The sequence below is a fragment of the Pithys albifrons genome, chromosome 3 (assembly GCF_047495875.1).
Source record: "Pithys albifrons albifrons isolate INPA30051 chromosome 3, PitAlb_v1, whole genome shotgun sequence".
Classification (NCBI taxonomy): Eukaryota; Metazoa; Chordata; class Aves; order Passeriformes; family Thamnophilidae; genus Pithys; species Pithys albifrons.
In genome coordinates, this window is record NC_092460.1 from 36,757,074 (window position 1) to 36,776,554 (window position 19,481).

The 19,481-nt window shown below is 40.4% G+C and overlaps 1 protein-coding gene across 1 annotated transcript in view; it reads right to left on the bottom strand.

Moving 5' to 3' along the window:
- Nucleotides 1-5,219: 5,219 nt before the first annotated feature.
- The window catches only part of DERA (deoxyribose-phosphate aldolase), a 53,844-nt gene continuing 39,582 nt past the window's right edge, over nt 5,220-19,481 (bottom strand). The window contains exons 7-9 of the mRNA XM_071549782.1: nt 12,644-12,756; nt 8,996-9,145; nt 5,220-7,582 (exon numbers count right to left, since the gene is read on the bottom strand). Coding sequence (XP_071405883.1) covers nt 7,526-7,582; nt 8,996-9,145; nt 12,644-12,756 — 320 coding nt within the window. The 3' untranslated portion in view covers nt 5,220-7,525. The remainder of the gene's footprint in view (nt 7,583-8,995; nt 9,146-12,643; nt 12,757-19,481) is intronic.

Sequence of the window (19,481 nt, forward strand, 5' to 3'; positions counted from 1 at the left end):
CTATAAAGACTAGAAAGTAAAGAATCAAAAAAACCCTAGGCAACACTAACATAACCATTTCACCCTGACTGGCTGTATGGAATTGCTTTGGGATACAGCTGCTCCTTCCTCTGTGGCACAAGCCAGCACCATGCCAAGATGCTCCTGCTCGTCAGCAGTTCTTCTTAGGACTCTGCACTGGGATCTTACCTGGCACTGCCAGAACAAGCATAAGAAAAGTTTAAGAAATTGTGAAACAGCTTTTCCTTCAGTCTGCTGTGGATACCTTTTACTTCTGTCTCAGCTGCCTCCTCCTTAAGTGTCTTAAAGAAATAGTTGTGGGAATTTGCTCAGGGTAATAGTGGGGAAAGGTAAAGATATTTTTCTCTATCACTGTAGAAATATAATCACTCTAGATCCCATCGGGTTGTTTGAATACACTGGACATTCACACTGTAACAGTAGCCAAAGAGATCTGTCATTTCTGACTTTTCCGGTAAGCTTAGGCATTAGTCACAGAGTTGTGCTTTTTTATTTAAACCTGCTTTCCACACTCAAGAATAAAGAAGGAAAGCATATGAAGATTATTCTCATTTCATGAGCTAACCTGAAAAAGCCAAGTGACCCGTGCTAGCTCTCCAAGAAACACAGCAGTTCCCAGTCCTGCCTTGGTATGTCTTCAAAGTATTTAAAGTTTTTGAGCTTCAAACAAGTGCAGGGCAGGTCACTTTTCAGGTCATGAGTTTATAGGAGCCATTTTGAAGCACATTTAGTAGAAGAGATCTGAGATGACACTATTTTACAGATTAGCATAGGTATTTTTGTGAGTACTTGTCATCTCCAAGGATGAGTGTGGTCTGGCTGCCATGGAGGGAAAAATTACATGTTTGTGTAGATGTTCTCCACTCTGCTGTCATCAAACACTAAACCAACCCATTTGAAAGTGCTGAAGAAACTAGAAGGAAGTCTCTGATGCCTAGATTTATAGTTAGAGGGGCATTACTGGATGATGTGATCGTACCAGATTGCAGGATTTATTTTTTTACAACATTAGAGGACTCATCAACCCTGAAGGGACTAAGGGAGAGAGGATAGCAAGGATGAAACCACCTGAATGTGCAGTACTGCAGGTTTAAAGCTCCAGCTCCCAGGGCTCGGCACACACAGCATCTATTTAACATCCTTGTGGCTTCTGGACTTCACCCTGAGAATTGCTCCAGCACCATGTGCCACAGAGAAACCTCTCCGCACTCACATTATGCTTTTCTTAACATTCAGAGGGAAACAACAGAAGTTCTCCTTTTCCTTTACAGCTCTTTCATTTTTCATCTAATGAAGGTGGAATATAAAATGATGAAGGAAAAACCAGTTTTTCCCCTACAGTAGAATTTCCTTTTCAGTTATTTTTAATCTGACATCTGTTTTAACATGCACTCACACACTACATTTATTTTAATTTTTTCCCTCCCTTGTGTTTTATTATTTACCTCCCGTTCCAAAGAGATCACAAAAGATTACACTTCTGTGAAGCAATAACAGCAGTGGTGATATCTCTCTTACTTCTCACAACTTCTCTTTTTACCCCTGTTTTTCCTTTATCTACATCTTCCCATCACTGCCCTCCCAGAGGCCTCATTACAGTTGGTATCAGACAGGGTGAAGGATTTCACTTTTTTTTTTTAATTGGACAGATACGTACTAACTAGAACACAAAGCACTTCTTGTTCAGAGCCTGGATAGTTGTTCTTTGCTCTGTTTCAATTCATGCCTTTAAATAAGAAAGCACGCTTTAGGTCAGCCGGTGCCTGTACTTTGAAGAAAGCCCCAGGCTCTGCTGAAGGCAGCAGAAAGCAGCCAGTGCTGAGACGTGCCAGCCTACAGCCACACTTCTCACATGATGCTAGCTGAATGTTTCATTTCCCTTGGAAAGAAGATAACATCCTTAATCATCTTACGTGTAATTAAATTAAATTATGGAGCATATGGATTCTTCAGAGTCTCCTAAGAACCTGGTTGTTCAGGTCTGAGCATTAGGGTAGAAAAAAAACAAGAGTTCTCAATGGACCAGAAATCACTACATAGAGTTTTAGCACCTTCCAGACCCAGGACAACCTCTCAAGCAGTGAGAGCACAGGCTGGCTCATGCAGCTGCTAGGCTCATTGGTAAAGCTTTCCACCCTCTTGCTCTCCAGATTGGGGCAGGGGCAGGGACCCCTAGCCCAAGGATTACCAAATCAGCCTTGCCACTGGCTCAACCTAGATGTAGAAGAGAAACTGTTTGGCTGGTTCGCCTGTCTGTTACATAGGTGAGAACTCATTTAAGCCTTCAAATAAAAAGAGTACGTGTTATTATTGAAGTGAAAAAATCATCTTATGAAGTGTTTCCTCATTTTTCTGAGCAAATAATTCATTTTAGGGTTTGGTTTTTTAGGACACTGTAGTGTATAGAGATGATGCTAATCTCCACCAGCTGAGCATGCAAAGGGTCTGTTCAGCAACAAGAAGAGATGACTGAGAAGGGATCTCATTAATGTCCATCAGTATCTGAAGGGAGAGTGCCAAGAGGATGGAGTCAGGCTCTGTTTGGTAGTGCAAGAAATAGGACAAGAGAAAATGGGCAGAAACTGATGTTCGGGAAGGTTCACCTGAACATAAGAACTTCTTTCCTGTGTGGGTGACCATGCACTGGAATGCCCAGATAGGTTGTGAAATCTCCCTCACTGGAGATACTCAAGAACCACCTGGGTGCAATCCTGTGCCATGTGCTCCAGGATGACCCTGCCTGAGCAGGAAGGTTGGACCAGATGTGGTCCCTTCCACCCTGACCCAGTCTGTGATTCTGTGCTTCCTCTATTCCCCCCATACAGAAAGCAAGGCTTGAAGAAAACAAGTGTTGACAGTTCCAGTATGGCTTCCTCAGTTTGTTAACATTATTTAAAAAGCCCTTTGTTTTCATCTCAGCTAAAGAAGCAATTTTAAATTTATGCTTTTACAATTCAGTGTTTTCAAACACTCCCTGTGATCTCAAGAGATCTGAAACTTTTATGTCTCAAGAAAGCTTTGCTTTTAGAAGACCATATTTTCTGCAATTTTGAAGAATTAGCAATCCACAAGATGTCCCCAGTGCTCAAAACAGAGCCCCTTAAAGTCACTAAACTCATTAGGAATAGCTAGAGCATCTTGTTGGTATGTCTTCATTGCATCAATGTTAAATTTCATTACAGGATATTAAACCAACTTTCTCCTGCTAAGTGGTTACTGTGGGTCCTCATGGAGCGGGAAGAATCTGTCAAGCACCTAGAATGGATGAAAAGTCTCTACAACACAGCTAGTTGAGACCCAATAGTCACCCATCACTTGCTGACTCTTGTTTAGTGAGTGGAAGAACTGCAAGCTTTCCTGATACTTCCTGGTTCCATCCATTTGAAATCCTCCCCTCAAATACTTACATACATTGAGATCTCCTCTCAGTCATCTCTTCTTGAGGCTGAACAGTCCCTTTGCATGTTCAAAGATGGAGACTAAAGCTGAAAGCTTTGATCATGCTCAAAGGTGGAGATCAGCATCATCTCTACACATTACAGTGTCTTAGTTTAGCACAATTCTGACTTTCTGGAATTTTTAATAGAAACGGTCTATCAGTAATTTCATTGATGGTGTCTTTGCATATTAAGAATACTCTTCTCCTTGGTTGCCCTGTTAAATAAGAACTGACCAGATGGACAATTTTCTGTCTTTTTCTCCTGGGCAGGTTACATCTAATTAAAAGCAGTTCCCTCCTTTTACTTCTATCCCACATGATAGATATCATCCAGCTGCCAGCACTGGTGATTTCAGCAAAGCTCACCAAGATGTGAATAAAACCTGCTGTTGTTATTTGTGGGGTTTTTCACCCCCAGAGAGGCAGGGAGCCAAAGTTCCAAGTGAGCAAAATAAAATTAAAAGTAGATCAGTTTTTTCTGTCTCAGTGGCATGTGTTATGGTATATAATGTATGTTCCTTGCTTCACAAAGGAAATTAAAAAATGAACTTATATGACTGATGAAATAAAGATATCAAAGTATTACTTGTCCCAGCTGCTATGTGCACTTCACGTATAATTACTATTTAATATCTTTCTTTCCTACAAACCAGGAAAAAAGCTTACCCTCACTCCCAATTCCCTCTTCTTGTAAATAAGCTGATGCAGAATATTCTAGATTTGCAGTTTCTACTTGACTTTCTTCTTAAATTTATTCTCATCTTTCCAAAGTGATGTGGTCTACAAAATGAAGCTATTTAAAATCCTAAATGAATAAGTGTTATAAAAATAAAAAATTAGTATACAAGACCGAATTGCACAAAACATATGCTATACTCTGAAATATATTTAGACATGAGCGCATAATTGCCTGTTCCTTTTCTAATGGCCTGAAGCACAGTACTAAATCTGAACTTTTCCCAAAGTCTGCAGCAATGGAGTGCACCCCCCTCCACAGTTCCCAACTGGGCTCAGGTCCTCCTCCTTTCACGTGCTGTCTGTACAACTGACAACCAGCTGCAACAGACTCGGTAAATCTCAGCTGACCACAGGAACTAGATAGCAGCAAATGGCCATCAGGAAACAGATGGGAAAGATGGAAGAGAGGGCAGTAGAAGTGCCAGTCAGGGTGAAGAGCAGCAAGCCTAGGAGCCCACACTGTGAGCACTTCCAGCTCGCTGTGGGTGGGGGTGCAGATCTTGCCATACCAACCTCTGACCTGAGCTCAGAACACATTAGTCCCTGCATCCTCCTGCATTTGGCTCTCATGGGTTCTCTACTGGCATAAGCCCAGTGGTGCTTCTGGCTCTGCCCAGCCTTCTTCCAACCACAGCAGGGATCCAGGAGCCCCACTTCCAGCATAGCTGGTCTCCAGCCCTGCCTCTGCAATGGACCTTGGACCTGTGCTGTTGGTAGCAGTCTCCTGGATGGCCCTCTGGATGTGCCTTGTTGCCTGTCTCCAGCCCAGTCCCCTACTGCTCCTGATGGGATCCCTGGCCAAGATTCAACCCCTCACATCACTTAGGGCTGTCAGCAGACCAATGCTTGGCTAGTACCAGCAGCTTCTGTAGGAAGAGTAAGAGACAAGGCTCTGGGTCATGTTGAGGGAACAGACACAGACAATGTGAATATAACTTGTGTCACCAAGGAGTTAACAAAGACAACCAGTTGCTCTGAAACACTGAGCTTTCTGCTTATTCCTTAAAAAAAAACACCCCAAAACAACAATCATCTTTATTTAGATGTGTTACTTTTTTCCTTTTTTTAAAAAAAATTATAGGTTTCAATGGAAAAAATGTGTTTCCAACCCAGCTTCTCCCACAACACCTGTTGCTTTGGAGTTGTATAGTATTTAACATCAGTATGTTTGTAATCTTCACAGAAAAGGGAAATTGGTTATCTTTGACTTCTCAGGAAGCTGAACCTCTCCCTCTGCAAATGGTGCCTGTTACCTCTGAAGTGATTAACCAGCAGCAGCACATGTGGACATCAAAACAAAGTGGGGCTGTCCACAGAACTCCTACTAAGTTCATCAATTGACAACAGTTCTGTGGAAACAATGAGCTGTTCTCGGAGTTGAGACTTGCCTCACACAGAGCTGTAACAATGTTGGACCTCCATTAATCTTAAGGAACTACACAGAGTCCTTCACTTAGAAACTAATGCATCTACAAAAACAGTTTGTATCTTCACCCTCAACATCCACAAGACAGACAACAAAAATGGATACTTTGAAAGTGGCATTACTTTCTGTTATGAAAGTATGGAAATACACACTGACATTTATACATGTCAAACTACACAGCAGCAAAATCCAGTGTGTGGTTGCTGGGAGGGCATGGCAGAGGGTCAGCCTGGCAAGCACCTGATGGGAGTTGACTTTGAATAACAGGCTCTGTATCTCTGAAAGCTCAGCAGCAGAATTTTCCTCTCAATACGCAAACAGGCACTGGATTTTATTTTGAAGAAAGTGGCAATGAAATCAGAAAGAAAATCCATGGCAAGAAGGGCCACTTTTCAGGAGAACAAACATCTGAAAAGAGTCACAGCCTCATTGTCTGTGTAGGTACCTAAAGCAGAAAAAGGCTGAGATCCTCAAATGAACTACTTCCTGAGAAATTAAGGCCCATTTTTAGTACTGAGCATTGCATATAGGATTTTGCTTTCTGTAAATGCTGTTTCTCTGATTTTTTTCCCTAATCAGCTTTCCTGTCCAAGTTGGTTTGTAGTGCACTAGTTATTCACGTGGTATAACCAGATAAATAACTGAGTTATTATCTTTATAATAAATCTCTTTGTAATAAATGTACCTTGTAGCTTGATTTACAGCAAAATCCTCCTACTCTTACTTCCATGATGAGAACTATTTAAGTCAGTGAGACTAGTCATAATGATAAGATAATTAAGTTTTTAGCACAACTCTGGTTAGCGAGCAGAATGCTGATATAATGAATCCACTAGCTACAGTTTGATATTCAAAAAGTGGTGATGATTTCAGTATTATTGTTAATGTGCTCTGAGAAAAGTACATTTTTTACATTAAAGGATTAAGCTCCATATAGGACACAATTCAAATCACCTTTTAAATTAAAGAATTGCTTTTAGAATGGCAAAGTTGAAGTTCAGCCAGCAGTGACACCCGCAAACTGACAGTCAAACAACACCCTACATTAAAATGGAAAGATTTGCATTAATGTCTTTTAAAATGACAGGAGACAGGAATGAGAACTTCTAAGCAAGTTAGACTAAAATTTTAAGAGTGAAATGTCTAAAAATAGGCCTCTGAATGCATAGTTAGGCACCTATATAGAGACTGCTTGATTTTCAGTTGTTCTGATCACCCAGAGCTCCCATTAACTTCAGGAGCAACTGTGGATACTCAGCTGTTCTAGAAATCAAGCCACTTTTATTCAGGGGTCTAAATATGGATGTCTGTGCCCGAGTGTGGGGAGAAAAATAAAAAAATAAAAAGAGGGGTTTTTTATACAGAAGACATTTTATAAAAGAAAGTAATAGCCAAGTTTCATTCTTCTTTCCAGTTACAATGCTTGAAAATGAATCAACATAACAATTAATAGTGCAACAGAAGATTTTGTGCCAGAAGATTTTGTCTGAGGTGAATGGAAATCTATTCCAAAATCAGTAGCTCTTAATTAGCAATCTGAAACATTCCATAGATATTTCACATTCTGTGATTGCAAAGTGCTACAAGGCCACCTAAATCATACTCATAGTATTTCAGTGTTGCCATTAATAAGCTTTTCAGCCTGGTCTGAGGAACTTTGCAAGATTAACTTTGCAAATCTGTGAGTATTAACTATTTAACTATTTCAGAAATACCCCTTTTTTCTGCTTTTGGATCAAGTACAACCAGCAGACTCTAGCATATTTTTAAATACTATAAAATATGAAGATGGGAGAATTAGGTCTTTAATTCCATCATATGCACTTGGTTGTCAGAAGATTTCTGAATGCTGTTTGCTTAAAGACCTCTTTTGTAAAAGTAATCCTGAGTTGATTTTGTGTCTAAGCCATTGCCAGTTCATGCTGAAGTGCGTAAGAGCCAGTCACATGATAGAAAATCTGCAAGAAAAAAAGACAATTTATGATGGAATTATATATGACTATAAAACTGAAAGTGTCAAGGAAGTAACAAATTAAAAGGCATGCCAGATGAAGATGATAGATATTTGTTTGTGTGTGTATGTGTGCATAAAATATGAGGTAATGTACCTTTATATACTTTTGTAGGACATGAACTAAGGCTCTTGATGCTGAGTTTGGAAAAAAAAGGTAAAAAGCAAAGACTCTTGATGCTTTTAACTAAGCTTTCAAAAATAGCCAGGTAGAAGCCAATGCTTTACTCTATCATCTGACTTTGACGATTTCAGTATGTTTGTTTTATTGAATATAATGACTGGGACATTTTATCTTCCACATTTTTAGAGCTTTGGTCACAACTGGGACACTTGTGCAATCCCTGGGAAATAAAAGGATACAACCCTCAAGAAATCGGAACAAATCATGTGACACAATAACTGGCTGTGTTCTAAGGCTCAGCAGTAATGGCAGTAGCAACAAGAAAGCTCATGCTGCTTTGCCTTAACCAGCGACATGACTTTAGGTCAAGAGTCAGGCAGAGAGAGACTGGCAATGAAGCAAGCCAATAGTATTCTCATTGTAGGAGTGAGCCAGGGGTTTGCACCAGTCATGAATATAACCAGCATCTCTCAGATGTTCTATATTTCTTACAACGTGTTAGTATTTCAGTTGCTAGGAAAGGTGGGGAAAGGGAACAGATTGGTGCTTTTCTCCTCTCCTGAATCTCCTATATCTCCTGTTTTCCCAGCAGCAACAGCACAAGGACTCTAAAACTTCTTTCTTGGTTAAAGCTATATCACCTCATCTCTTGAGTTTAGTGAACACAGGAGCGAAGTACAGAGGCCTTAATGTTTTGGTAGGTCCTAGGACACTACACTGTTCCCAGCTATGCTGCATCCTTTGGGGTTGATATCCTATGCCAGTGATGTAGGCCATGGGTAGATAGGTGAGAACCCTTCTTCCCACCGGGAACTTCTTCCCCAGGAAATAATCAGCAGCATTATATGTAAGATGAGATGGAACTTTCTCCACAGCATGGAAATGTATTGTGAACAGTTGTGGTACAGTGACACAAAGGGTCTGTCAGGTATTCTGAAGGTCAGCTGAACTGGCAACAGCTGGGAGTGCAGGTGAGTGCACGGCCTTGCTTTTGCAAAAGACTCCATTTATGTACAAACTGAGGCTCTTTGCTCACTGCATTGCAAACATTGCCCAGACAATGGTCAACTGCTGGAATATCAGAGTCCCAGTGACAGTCATGACAGGCGATATTTAAAGAAATACTGGGCTGGAAGTGAAGCTCTACTAATAATTAATTAGATGCATGTTCTGTAAGTCAGCATATTGAGAAAGATGACTTTTTATCTCCACAGTTAAAAGCTGTCAACAACTAACCTGTTGTTCAATGTCTCCCAGCAAACTACTGGCACCCAGGCGGAAGAGCTCTGGTGTCAGCCATTCCACTCCCAGTTCCTCCTTCACCAGCATAAGCCAAGTAATAGCTTCTTTTGCTGTCCGAATACCCCCAGCAGGTTTAAATCCAACCTTGATGGAGGAAAAAAATACATATTTACATTCATCAGCAATCCTAGAAGAGCAATCAGTGTTTGTACATCTGCAGTCTCACAGTGTCTGTGGTGTATGCAACAGCTGTACCCGGTAAGGACCTGACTGCAAACAGGATAAGCTCTGGACTAGCACTGAGAGCTATCAAGCCTCAGCCATTACTGTGAAAGGTAACATTTTCATCCTGAGGGAGTAATACCTTTGACCCCCATGCACTTTCTCAGGAGCTGGGCTTGAGGTCTACTGCACATATTAGACCAAGGGCAGGGCCTCGGACACCTGCATAAACACCTAATGCCCATGTCACAATGTAATTCCAAATATATAACAACAAATACACATGCAATAACATAACACTGAAAATGCTGAATTAAAGCATGTGAGGAAACTGACTCATGGACAGCAGCGAGAGATGGTTGTACTTTATGAAAAGACTGTGTACCACAGTTACACATGATTTGGTTGTACATTCAAACTTATCAGAGGTTTAATTTTTACTAAAATTTTCTAAACGGGAATTAAATTAGATCTGTCTTTATCAAAAATCAAAAGTTTGTGCTTCACAGAAACTGCAGAATTTCTCTCCCATGCTGGATATGCTTTCCAGTCACTCGATGTGAGATATGTGTCGTATTTGGTCAGGTGAACTGCCATGTATGTAGAGGACACATGCCAAGTAAAGCCTATCTTTGAGGTAAAGCACATCTTGAATCCCATGATGGACCTGCTGTGCAGAGCCAGCACTGGGGTGACTTGGCATATACCCCTAATACCAGACTTTTATGTGCCATTTGAATGCATCTCATTTCAAGACAGAGCTTGTGACACAGAGCTATCAAATCCCTCATCAAACATTTTGACACCTGCATTAGTCAAAATATTGGTCTGTAGCAGCTAACTAAATTCTCGGAAAATAAGGAGAATTAGGAAAAAGTGGTTTTGCATTAAAACAAGTAAATCTGAACAGTATGTAGCACACAGCAATTCTTCCTACATTTCCCTCTGCATAAACCTCCACCTTCTGCAAGAATTATCATTTTGCTTTTTGCATATAAGTTCCTGAAATCTCACTGCCTTGAGGATTTCTTTGTACCTCATGGATATAATAGGGGAATCAGAAAGTATCCGTTTTTAAATGTGTTTGGTAATCTTTTCTATATAGTGATTTCAAGACCAACAACCACAGAATAAATCCTTCTATCACACTGAAGCATTGTGATAATAGCGTATTTCCAATAAGATTATAAAGAACAATAGCAGGAAAAGCTTGATAAATCCAAACCACAAAGACTGTGTGTTTGTGGATGGACAAACAGATGAGTCAGTGTATGCATCCATCTGTTAACATTACAATTCCAAAAATAATTTGAACCACAGCAACTGGAAAAGCATTTTCTAGATAATAAATTAAAATAGTTGGAATGTGTTTTCCCTCAGGAAGAGAAATTCTAATGAAATTCGAATTTAAATTTCTTCCTAGAAATATTACAGCTCTCTGAGATAATCTGTGGCAAAACCAAGCAAAACTAAGTTAAGAAGAGAATTAAAAACAACGTTCAGAACTCCTTCCCCTTTTAGCAAATTCTGAAAGTTCTTTTCTTTGCCCCCAAAAAAAGCTGCCAAGACAAGCCTATCCTCTCCTCCATTTACCAGCTTTCCAAACAGAACATCTGACTGCCATAAAAATGCAAAAAGGAAGGGGAGGGTGGAATTTAATTCAAGAGCAGTACAAAGTCCAGCTACCACTTTCCTGCTGTTTCACAGCATTTCATTATTTTGCTTAATAAGTTCATCTCCTCAAGAATTTTCTCTTCACCTTACATTATTAAAAGTAATAAGTTTTTCTGGATTGGGGGTTTTCCCAACAGAAAAACCAATTTATGTATGTCCTTCAATAATGACAGGAAAAGATTATTTCCCATTATATTGCGCACTTTTCATATCACCACCACAGCTTATCAGTCAATAAATGTTACTCTGCAACTTGCTCCTTTCCTTGAAGAAGTTTAATTTCTGTATTAACCTGTTTTTCCAGGCAACGCCTTGCTAGAAAGCATCACTACAGCAGCAAAATTAGTTTGTTAAAGAAACCATTTAGAAATCTCTTGTCACTGATAATATTGTCTTCAGTTAATAAAAGTACACAAAGTCAGTTTACATCTAATTCACTGACACACACATGCACACAGACATAAGCACTTATTCTTAATAACACATTTTATGCCAAGAATGCATCCTTTTAAAGCAAAAGGTGAATTCAACATTTATATCCAATTATAGGTACAAAGCTGTGCTAATGCAGCAGAGCCCAACTTCTGGCACACAGCTCCTGTAAGCAGCACTGGTGCCAAGGTGAGTCACCCAGCCCCAGGGATCTGCCTCTCACTGGTGCAGTGATGATGCCCCCACAGAAACACGACTGTCGGAGCTGCTCAAGTTGTTGTGTGACAGACAGAGATGCAGGCTGGGGAAGTGAGGAGTGAGGACAGCCCAGGGATCCATGATGGCCTCATCTAGATGACTACAGAGAGCAGATGAACACACATCTAACCTGGACATATGTTCCTCAAGCTCCAACAGGCCCTGAAGACATTACAGACCCTATCCCACTGCTCATCCCATGTCCTGACATTGTACCTTGAAAGGCCACCTGCAGAAGGGACAAAAGGATAAGCTGGAGGGGAAGGAAGAGTGGCCAAGAAATAGGGAGAGCCTCTTATCTAGACATATGGTTCCCTTCCCTGAATCTGAAGGTGAGGACAAAGCCCACTGCTGAACACTAGCATCAGATCTAACTGGCAGCCCACACTTGTGTGTGTATAAAAGAGGTGAGAGGTGGCTTAAGCTCTCCTATTAACCTCCTTCTTTCTCAATGTTTCAGCACAAGGGTGAATGCATAGATAGTTCACTACTATGCTCCTTGCTGCTTCTTTCCTCTACTGATACCACTCGACAATGATCTTGTGTACCAGAACACAATGTTCTTCCAGTCCCCGTCTGTCCTTTTTCCCATCCATCCCAGACAACAGGATACAACTGGATCTGCCCTCTTGTTCCCTTGGAAAGCCTCTCTGTCAAGGGAGGCAAGAGTAAAATTTATCCCTTGGGTTATCAGAACAGTCAGAAAATACATTTGTGCACACTGTACAGACTCTTGATGACTCTGAATTTGTATAGCTTGCTGAAGTTTATGGCATTGGTCAATCACTATCAGTTGGAAATTTGCCCTCTTATTAATGGAGATGATCGTTTAAATACCTTAAAAAACAAAATTCAAATCTAAATGCAGAGGGGATGCATTAAGATTGCATGACCTTTTAGGGAATGAAGTAACAGTTACTCAAGGAAGAGAATCCAAAAGTATATTTTTTTAAAAAAGAAAGAGTATACAAATACTAGCAAATAAATCTTATAACAGTGTTATTTCTTTCTGAGTGAGCCTGTTAGTTTAATTTTTATAAAGGTAGTGAGAATTACCTTGTTGCCAGTTTGCCAGTAGTATTCTTTAATGGCTCGCATCATGACTATTCCAACTGGAAAGGTTGCATTTTCCACCTCCTTACCTGTAGATGTCTTTATAAAATCAGAACCTGAAAGGAAGCAAAAAGCTTTACGGTTGCTTTAGAACAAGAGTCACTCTGCATATAGAGAGCTCATACCCTCCAAAGATGTCCTTTCTGCTTCACAGCCATGATGAAGTATTCCTTTAGCCGTGTGTCCCTGTGGCACCCCTTGCTCTGGTGCAGCCAGAGAAGGAGGATGATACTCACACAGTTTCAGAGTAACTAGACATCCAGAGGCTAAATGAACATCCCAGTTCCTAATTATTGTTCTAGCTATCAAACCAGCAATCTCTTCAGGACAGTCCAACATATGTTCCTGTCTAGACACTCAATAGGAATGTGTCTCACTAACCAGGACAAGGGAAATTATTTCCTCAGAAAAAATTCTTCATACAAATCAACATTTTAGTATTTCCACAAGGATCTTTCTGAATAGAAATTATTTTCATCAGGTTTTTTTTTTTTCAATTTAAAGTTGCAACTACTTAGCCATGGTCTGATATAATGCAGCAACAAGGTCAAAGCATCTGTATCATTTGAAGAACAAGAGTTAGCCTTGGCTTAATTTTTTCTGGTTTCTCACTTGTGAACAATCTTGTCCACTGCCTGTGTTAATACTTGGTTAACATTCTTGTGTATTCTTGCTGTTCTGCCTTGGCTTTAAATGAATCCTGCAGCAGAGTAAAACAAAAAGCAAAGAAACTCGCCCAAAAAATTGCTTTGCAGTCTATGATCCTGCGTTGACACAACACAATGATAAAACTTCTTTCATTTCATTAGGATGCACTTCATCCCTAGGAACCTACTTCTTAGAAAAGGTGTACTGTGGGATCATTAATTATCAAAAGTAATTGGGAGAAGAAGAGGCATAATTCAAACATCGTGTAGTAGTGCATCATCCACTTAAGTCAATTGGAACTGCATCTGCTTCCACTTCAAATTTGGCTTAGGGTCCATTTTGTCTCTTACGTGAATGATGATGCCTCTACAACATCCCCTAGAGTAAGGAAGGGAAGTTTCACTACTGGCTCAAACTAAAGAGTTGCCTAGGCTACATTCTGATGGTGTGCTGCAGCACACTCCAGAGAGCCATCTTCCTGAGGACACAGCTGACTGGCACACAGCTGGATCTCAGCCTGATGGGAAGTTAGGACAAAGCCAGGCATGTTTCTATGTCCTGTGATTCAAACATAATCGAATGGTATCAGCAGCTTTGGCTTTTGTAAGACTATGATTTTCTCTGTAGGTTTCCTGACGAGGCACCAACTCAGCCCACTGGTGATTAAGTTGCACCCTCCTGTGACAATTTCCATTCTAAAGAGAAACAAGTTATTTGTGAAAAAGATTCTAACTTCAGAGAATGTGCAATGTGCAAAAGAGGCAATTAATAGTTGATTGAGCTTTGCAAAGAACAGAGCACACAGGAGAGCCAATTGAGTTACACATTTCAGAGTTACTCCCTTCCAGAGAGACATCTGATAGTCACATTAAAACAAGGAACAGTGGAACTTCAACATTGCCAAATTATATTTTTAATTTCCCTTTCGAAATGTAGCACTTAAAGTCCTTCAGTGCAATACTTTTCATTTTTTCTACTATAAGGTAAGTCAAAGCTTTTATAAGTCTGATAATTACAAGTCTCTATGGTACAGTTTCATTAAAAACTTTCATTAAACAACAGCTGCCCTTGTATATGGTCTTCTAATCAATTTGGTCAAACAGAATGACTTCTAATCAGCTGTTGATAAAAATAGAAGATGAAATTTTAATTCTAATAGATTAACCACAAACTCAAGATAGTCTTCAAAATCCATCTAGTTCTATTCTCCAGTGGATTTAACGACTATTCAGCAACTCATTACTAAATAGAACAAGATGAACATTTTCCAGTTCATTAAAGAAATGTACTATGTATTTTTGCATTGTCCTCATGATTCGTTACAGGGAGTCTTAATTACAAGATAATGGATAATGGTTATTAAATGCAGACTCCAGTAATGAAGCTCTATTCATTTGCGAGCCTCAGAGACTGCAAAGAGGGGAAAATAAAATTACTAGCTTCAAAAGATTAACGGATCAAATTATTATTCAATTTTGAAAATCTCATTCAGACTTCATAGAAACAAGAAGAGATTAAAAACTAGTATTAGTACAAAAGTAGTGCATTTATATATTTATTTTTAAATAATATCTTAAGGCTATTACCAGAATAATCAGCTCTAGATGTGATTATTAGACAAACATACAGCCAATTTAGTAGCATCCTCTAACAATGAAAACAATACATTTTTATTTCCCAAACAAATTCTTTTTATGACACAAGAGCTTGCTAGCAGGACTGCACACAGCCTCTCGCACAAGACAGAAGATGCACACTAGCAGAGAGAACCATAATGAAAGGTGTTATTAATGTTTGTATTTCAGGAATGAAAAGGGGAATATAAAAATCAAATGCTGCCATAAAAGGCACCTTATTAAGTAGACTTTATGCCAATCTTGTAATAATAATAAGAGAGTTTCACCAAGTCTCATTCAGGTTTTCAAAAACAAGTCTAAGGAATGAAGTTCAGCAGGAGTTTCATCTGGAAATTTAGGTGATGATTTAGAAACCTGAGTTTTATCACCTGTCTTCTCATTTTTCTATGAATGTATACACTCAAAAAATCGAGGCTAAGGCTAAAATACATGCTGGATGGCTTTTTCCTTCCTTAGAGTAAGGTTACGTGATTCAATGAAGCATTAAATCAAAGATTTTACAAAATGGGTTATTCGGGGTAGATTTCTGGGCCCAGTGAGATTGGAAAATAACATACTTTCTACTCTTTTCCAGTGTAACCACAAGAGTACATTGTCTTTCAAATCAGTGAGTCATGTAAGACTCATTCAATCAGTAAAGAGTGGCAACATCAAAGCCTTTTTGAAACAGCAATATCACACGCCTGTTCTAGGTGGGCTTGCTGCCAACCCAGTGACCCATTGGCATGTGATGCGTTACAGCACCACAGCCTGGCAAGCACCAGCTACACTGGCTTGCTTTCACCAGAAAGCAATGAAATGTCTGAATGAAACTTAAGAAATATGAACAGTGCTGCAGCCTCTGAGAGATTCACTCTGGTCAAAAGCAACTGAGTTCTCAGCACTGCTGGGAGCGAAACCACTCAGGCTGCAGTCACAGGTCTTGTGAAATCAGGCAGAGTGTTTTCATTGAACCATAGAACTATTTAGGTTGGAAAAAACCTTTAAGTTCATGCAGTCTAACTATTAACACTGCCAAGTCCATCACTAAACCATGTCCCTAAGTGCCATATCTACACCTCTTTTGAATACCTCCAGGGATGGCGACTCAACCACTTGCCAGAACAGCCTGTTCCAGGGCTTGACAACCCTTTTGGCTGTCAACCAGTGTTAACCCAGTTGCCAGCCTGCTTGGTTTGAGACATTAAATCTGCTCTTTCCTTACACTCTAACCCCATACAGTGACTCTCAGCCACTGCACTTCAACAAAAACCACTCAAAATAATCAAGCTGAATGTGCAGGCACTAAAAATGTCTTCATACCGTGTTGCCCGAGTTCACATGAATAGATCAGGATGAAGTTGATTATATTATTTCTATTCTAGATACAGAGCCTCATTTATGGTAGCACCATAACAAAGGTGTAGAGCTGAGGTATACAGAAGCTGAGCTCTCTTAGCAAGCATTTGACAGGGCATGGATTGAATGCCCTGGTCTGCCAAAGGTCAGAAGAGCTTACCTAACTGGTCTGCCCTATTGCTCTCCTCTACATCATCTCAAAACGCTACAAAGCCTTCCCGTCCACATAACACTGAAGCAGAGCATGAGAAGTGGAGAATCTTACTTAGATGACATCCAGGAAACACACTCTGATTCCATAATTAAGCAATAAGGAATAATAAGCAGTACAGCAATCGTGGAGTAATCACAACCTTTTGGTTGTGAAGTGTTCCAAATGCCCTTGGGGAATGATTACTTCCTGATAACTACAGAATTTGTGTTGTTGTCTTAGTCTTAATAAAGAACAAAGATGTGTCTGGCAATTTTAAACAAGAGTTTAGATAGAGACATTTACAGAGGAACAATTATGTAAGTATTTGCAATGAGCACAAACATATCTGGGTTGCTGCAACTCAGATATAACAATCCACAGTGACACGGGGGAAACACATACCCTTACAGGACTTCTAGGACTGATGGTAAAAAGAAGCATGCTGCTGAGAAAACCTGCAAAATCACCAGCTGTTTCTACTGACAAAGTGTAGGCCAAACTTCGCGAATGAAGATTTGGGAAGGGCTCTCCCCACGTGGGTGTGCCCTTCCAGCCTGTGCAGGGGATTTTTTAGGTGAGGCACAGCGTGTGCAGAACTGGCCCCACTGTTTAAGTCCTAAGGTTCATCCGCCACGACCGAGCGAGCTTGGGCAGTGACAGTGAAGTCCTTGGGACTGTCACAGCACCTGGTACTAACTGGGGCTGACCCTGCTCAGCATCCGAGATCTGCCAGGATTGGATGGCAGGGAGTCATTTAACTGCCAGGGAATGGTCCTCACTGAGACTCGAACTCAGGTCCGTGGGATTCACAGTCCAGAGTGCTCTCCTTTACACCACGGGACCGCCCTTTGCTGACAAGGTAGCAATGATAAAATAGTACAGAATGTACATAAAGTGTACAGAATGTGCCTTTCCCATTAGCAAGTCATCTTTTGGTTTTATGAGTACCTAAACTAAGGGTCTTCAGATTCATACACAATTAGCCTGACTAGGGTTATCAACCCTCTGAAAATAAGAGGCAGGGCAAGACATAAAAGACCAATGTAGTAGCTAATTCTTGACAACTGAGTCATTATAATTGTTCTACTCTAGCGGCACAATAAAATACTGCTAACCTAACTTTCCAATTGAGAAGAGAATACAAAGCTGTGACAGCTCCCTTTAGAAGTAGCTCACCAGGTAGCTTAAGCTCCATCACACGAGGCTACACTGCCAGACCACTTGGTTAGGTGCTCATGCATGTTTTCACATGCCTGCATCTCAGCTACCATTTCGAAAACTGCTAGTTTAGAACTTGGTCTGTTGTGATCTGTCCATTTTTTGCAATTCTTTTTAAAAAATGCATGCACAGAGAGGAAAAGAAGTATAATAATCCCATCATAGGGCTCCACATTTAATGCCTATTTACAAATAAGACAACCTTTATAAAGACCCATTGTAGCATCTCAGCTTGGTTTTCAAGACTCAGAATGAATATTTCCCCTCCTGTACAGCACCTCTGGAAATAGGGGTCCTGCAGGCCAAATGATGCCCTTAGGAACAATTATGCATGCACAAAAAGGCACAAATTATTAAGTCCATACTTATGCAAAATTCCCATTAGATGATGTCTGAAAGAATTCAGCATCACTGAATTATGCATAGCTTGCTAATGCACTATTATAGTGTCTACCATAGGTCTCCATAGAGTACTATTACTTAATTAGTGTTAGTTTCTTGTGTGTTCATTTAAAATGTGTTTCTTTAGAAGGTTCAACAGGAAGAGCCATACCACCTTCTGTTGCTCAGCTACATAGCACAGGCACATGCTATTTTTAGAGCATTCCTCCCAATCCAATCCCTATGTGGTATGCAGAAATAAATAATTGACATATGCTCTGGGTCCAAAGACCACAGCTGGACTCTCTGTCAATGGTGGTACTGGCTATGGGCCACACTAAAGCACAGAAGGAAACATGTTCCCAAGTCACCTTCCCATATTGCCATGTTGAAGCAGTGTTGGGGGATGCCAGAGTACAGGACCAGTTCAGGCAATTATGTATTGCTGGAACAGACATTCCTCTTCCTCTTCAAAAGTAAAGCAGCAGTATAGCCTCCCATGAGTGATTAGTGGCAGAAAAAGAAGTTTAAGGAATTCCTGTATTGTTATCTGCTTGCTAAGTTTCATGCTTCTTTACCACAATCTCATTTTTCTTCTTTAAAATGCTGTACCATGTTACTACACTCCAGAGTTTACCAGTGTGTGACCTATATTAACCTTATTTCTTTTTGCAGATGGCAATACTGGAACTGGTTAAGCAGTTTTCCTAATGACATATGACAAGCCCAAAGGTAGAAAGAAGAAATAAAACAATGCATCCCAACACCTAATCCTAACCCTACTATGAACATTGAGAAAAAACACACTGTTCCTCAGCTTATTTCCTCATAATGCTGTTTTCCTTTACAGACTATTCTGAGGGCTACTTTTTGTCATAATCCTCTTGATTTTGAGCAAGACATGAAAGATAAGAGACATCAGTCCAAATCTCATCTCTACTCTAGCACAGGCGCAGCTTGAGAGCACAGCGCAGTGCACCCAGGGCAGGAGGCAGTGCTAGTGGCACAGCTCTGGCCCCAGATTCCCAAAACCATGGCCTCCTCTGCCACACAGTAATGACAAAACAAACAGGCAGCCACAGCACACTTTATTCAGTGGAGAGAAGAGTGAACAGAGTCAAAGGAGCAGTCTGTTGGTTGCCATTAGCTCTAAGATGTGCCTGTTTCATCATCTACCAAAGTAGCTGAAGAGTAAAGGGGGAGCAGAAGAACTACAAACAAGTGAAAAAAAGCATGGAGAGTGTGCTAGTGGTAAGAGTAAATACAGGACCTGCCTCAACACTAGTGGAAGTGCTCTGCAGTGTGCATGGAAGCACAGAGCAGCAGACCTGCTCCCTCTCATTGCCACCATCACCATGATCTCCAC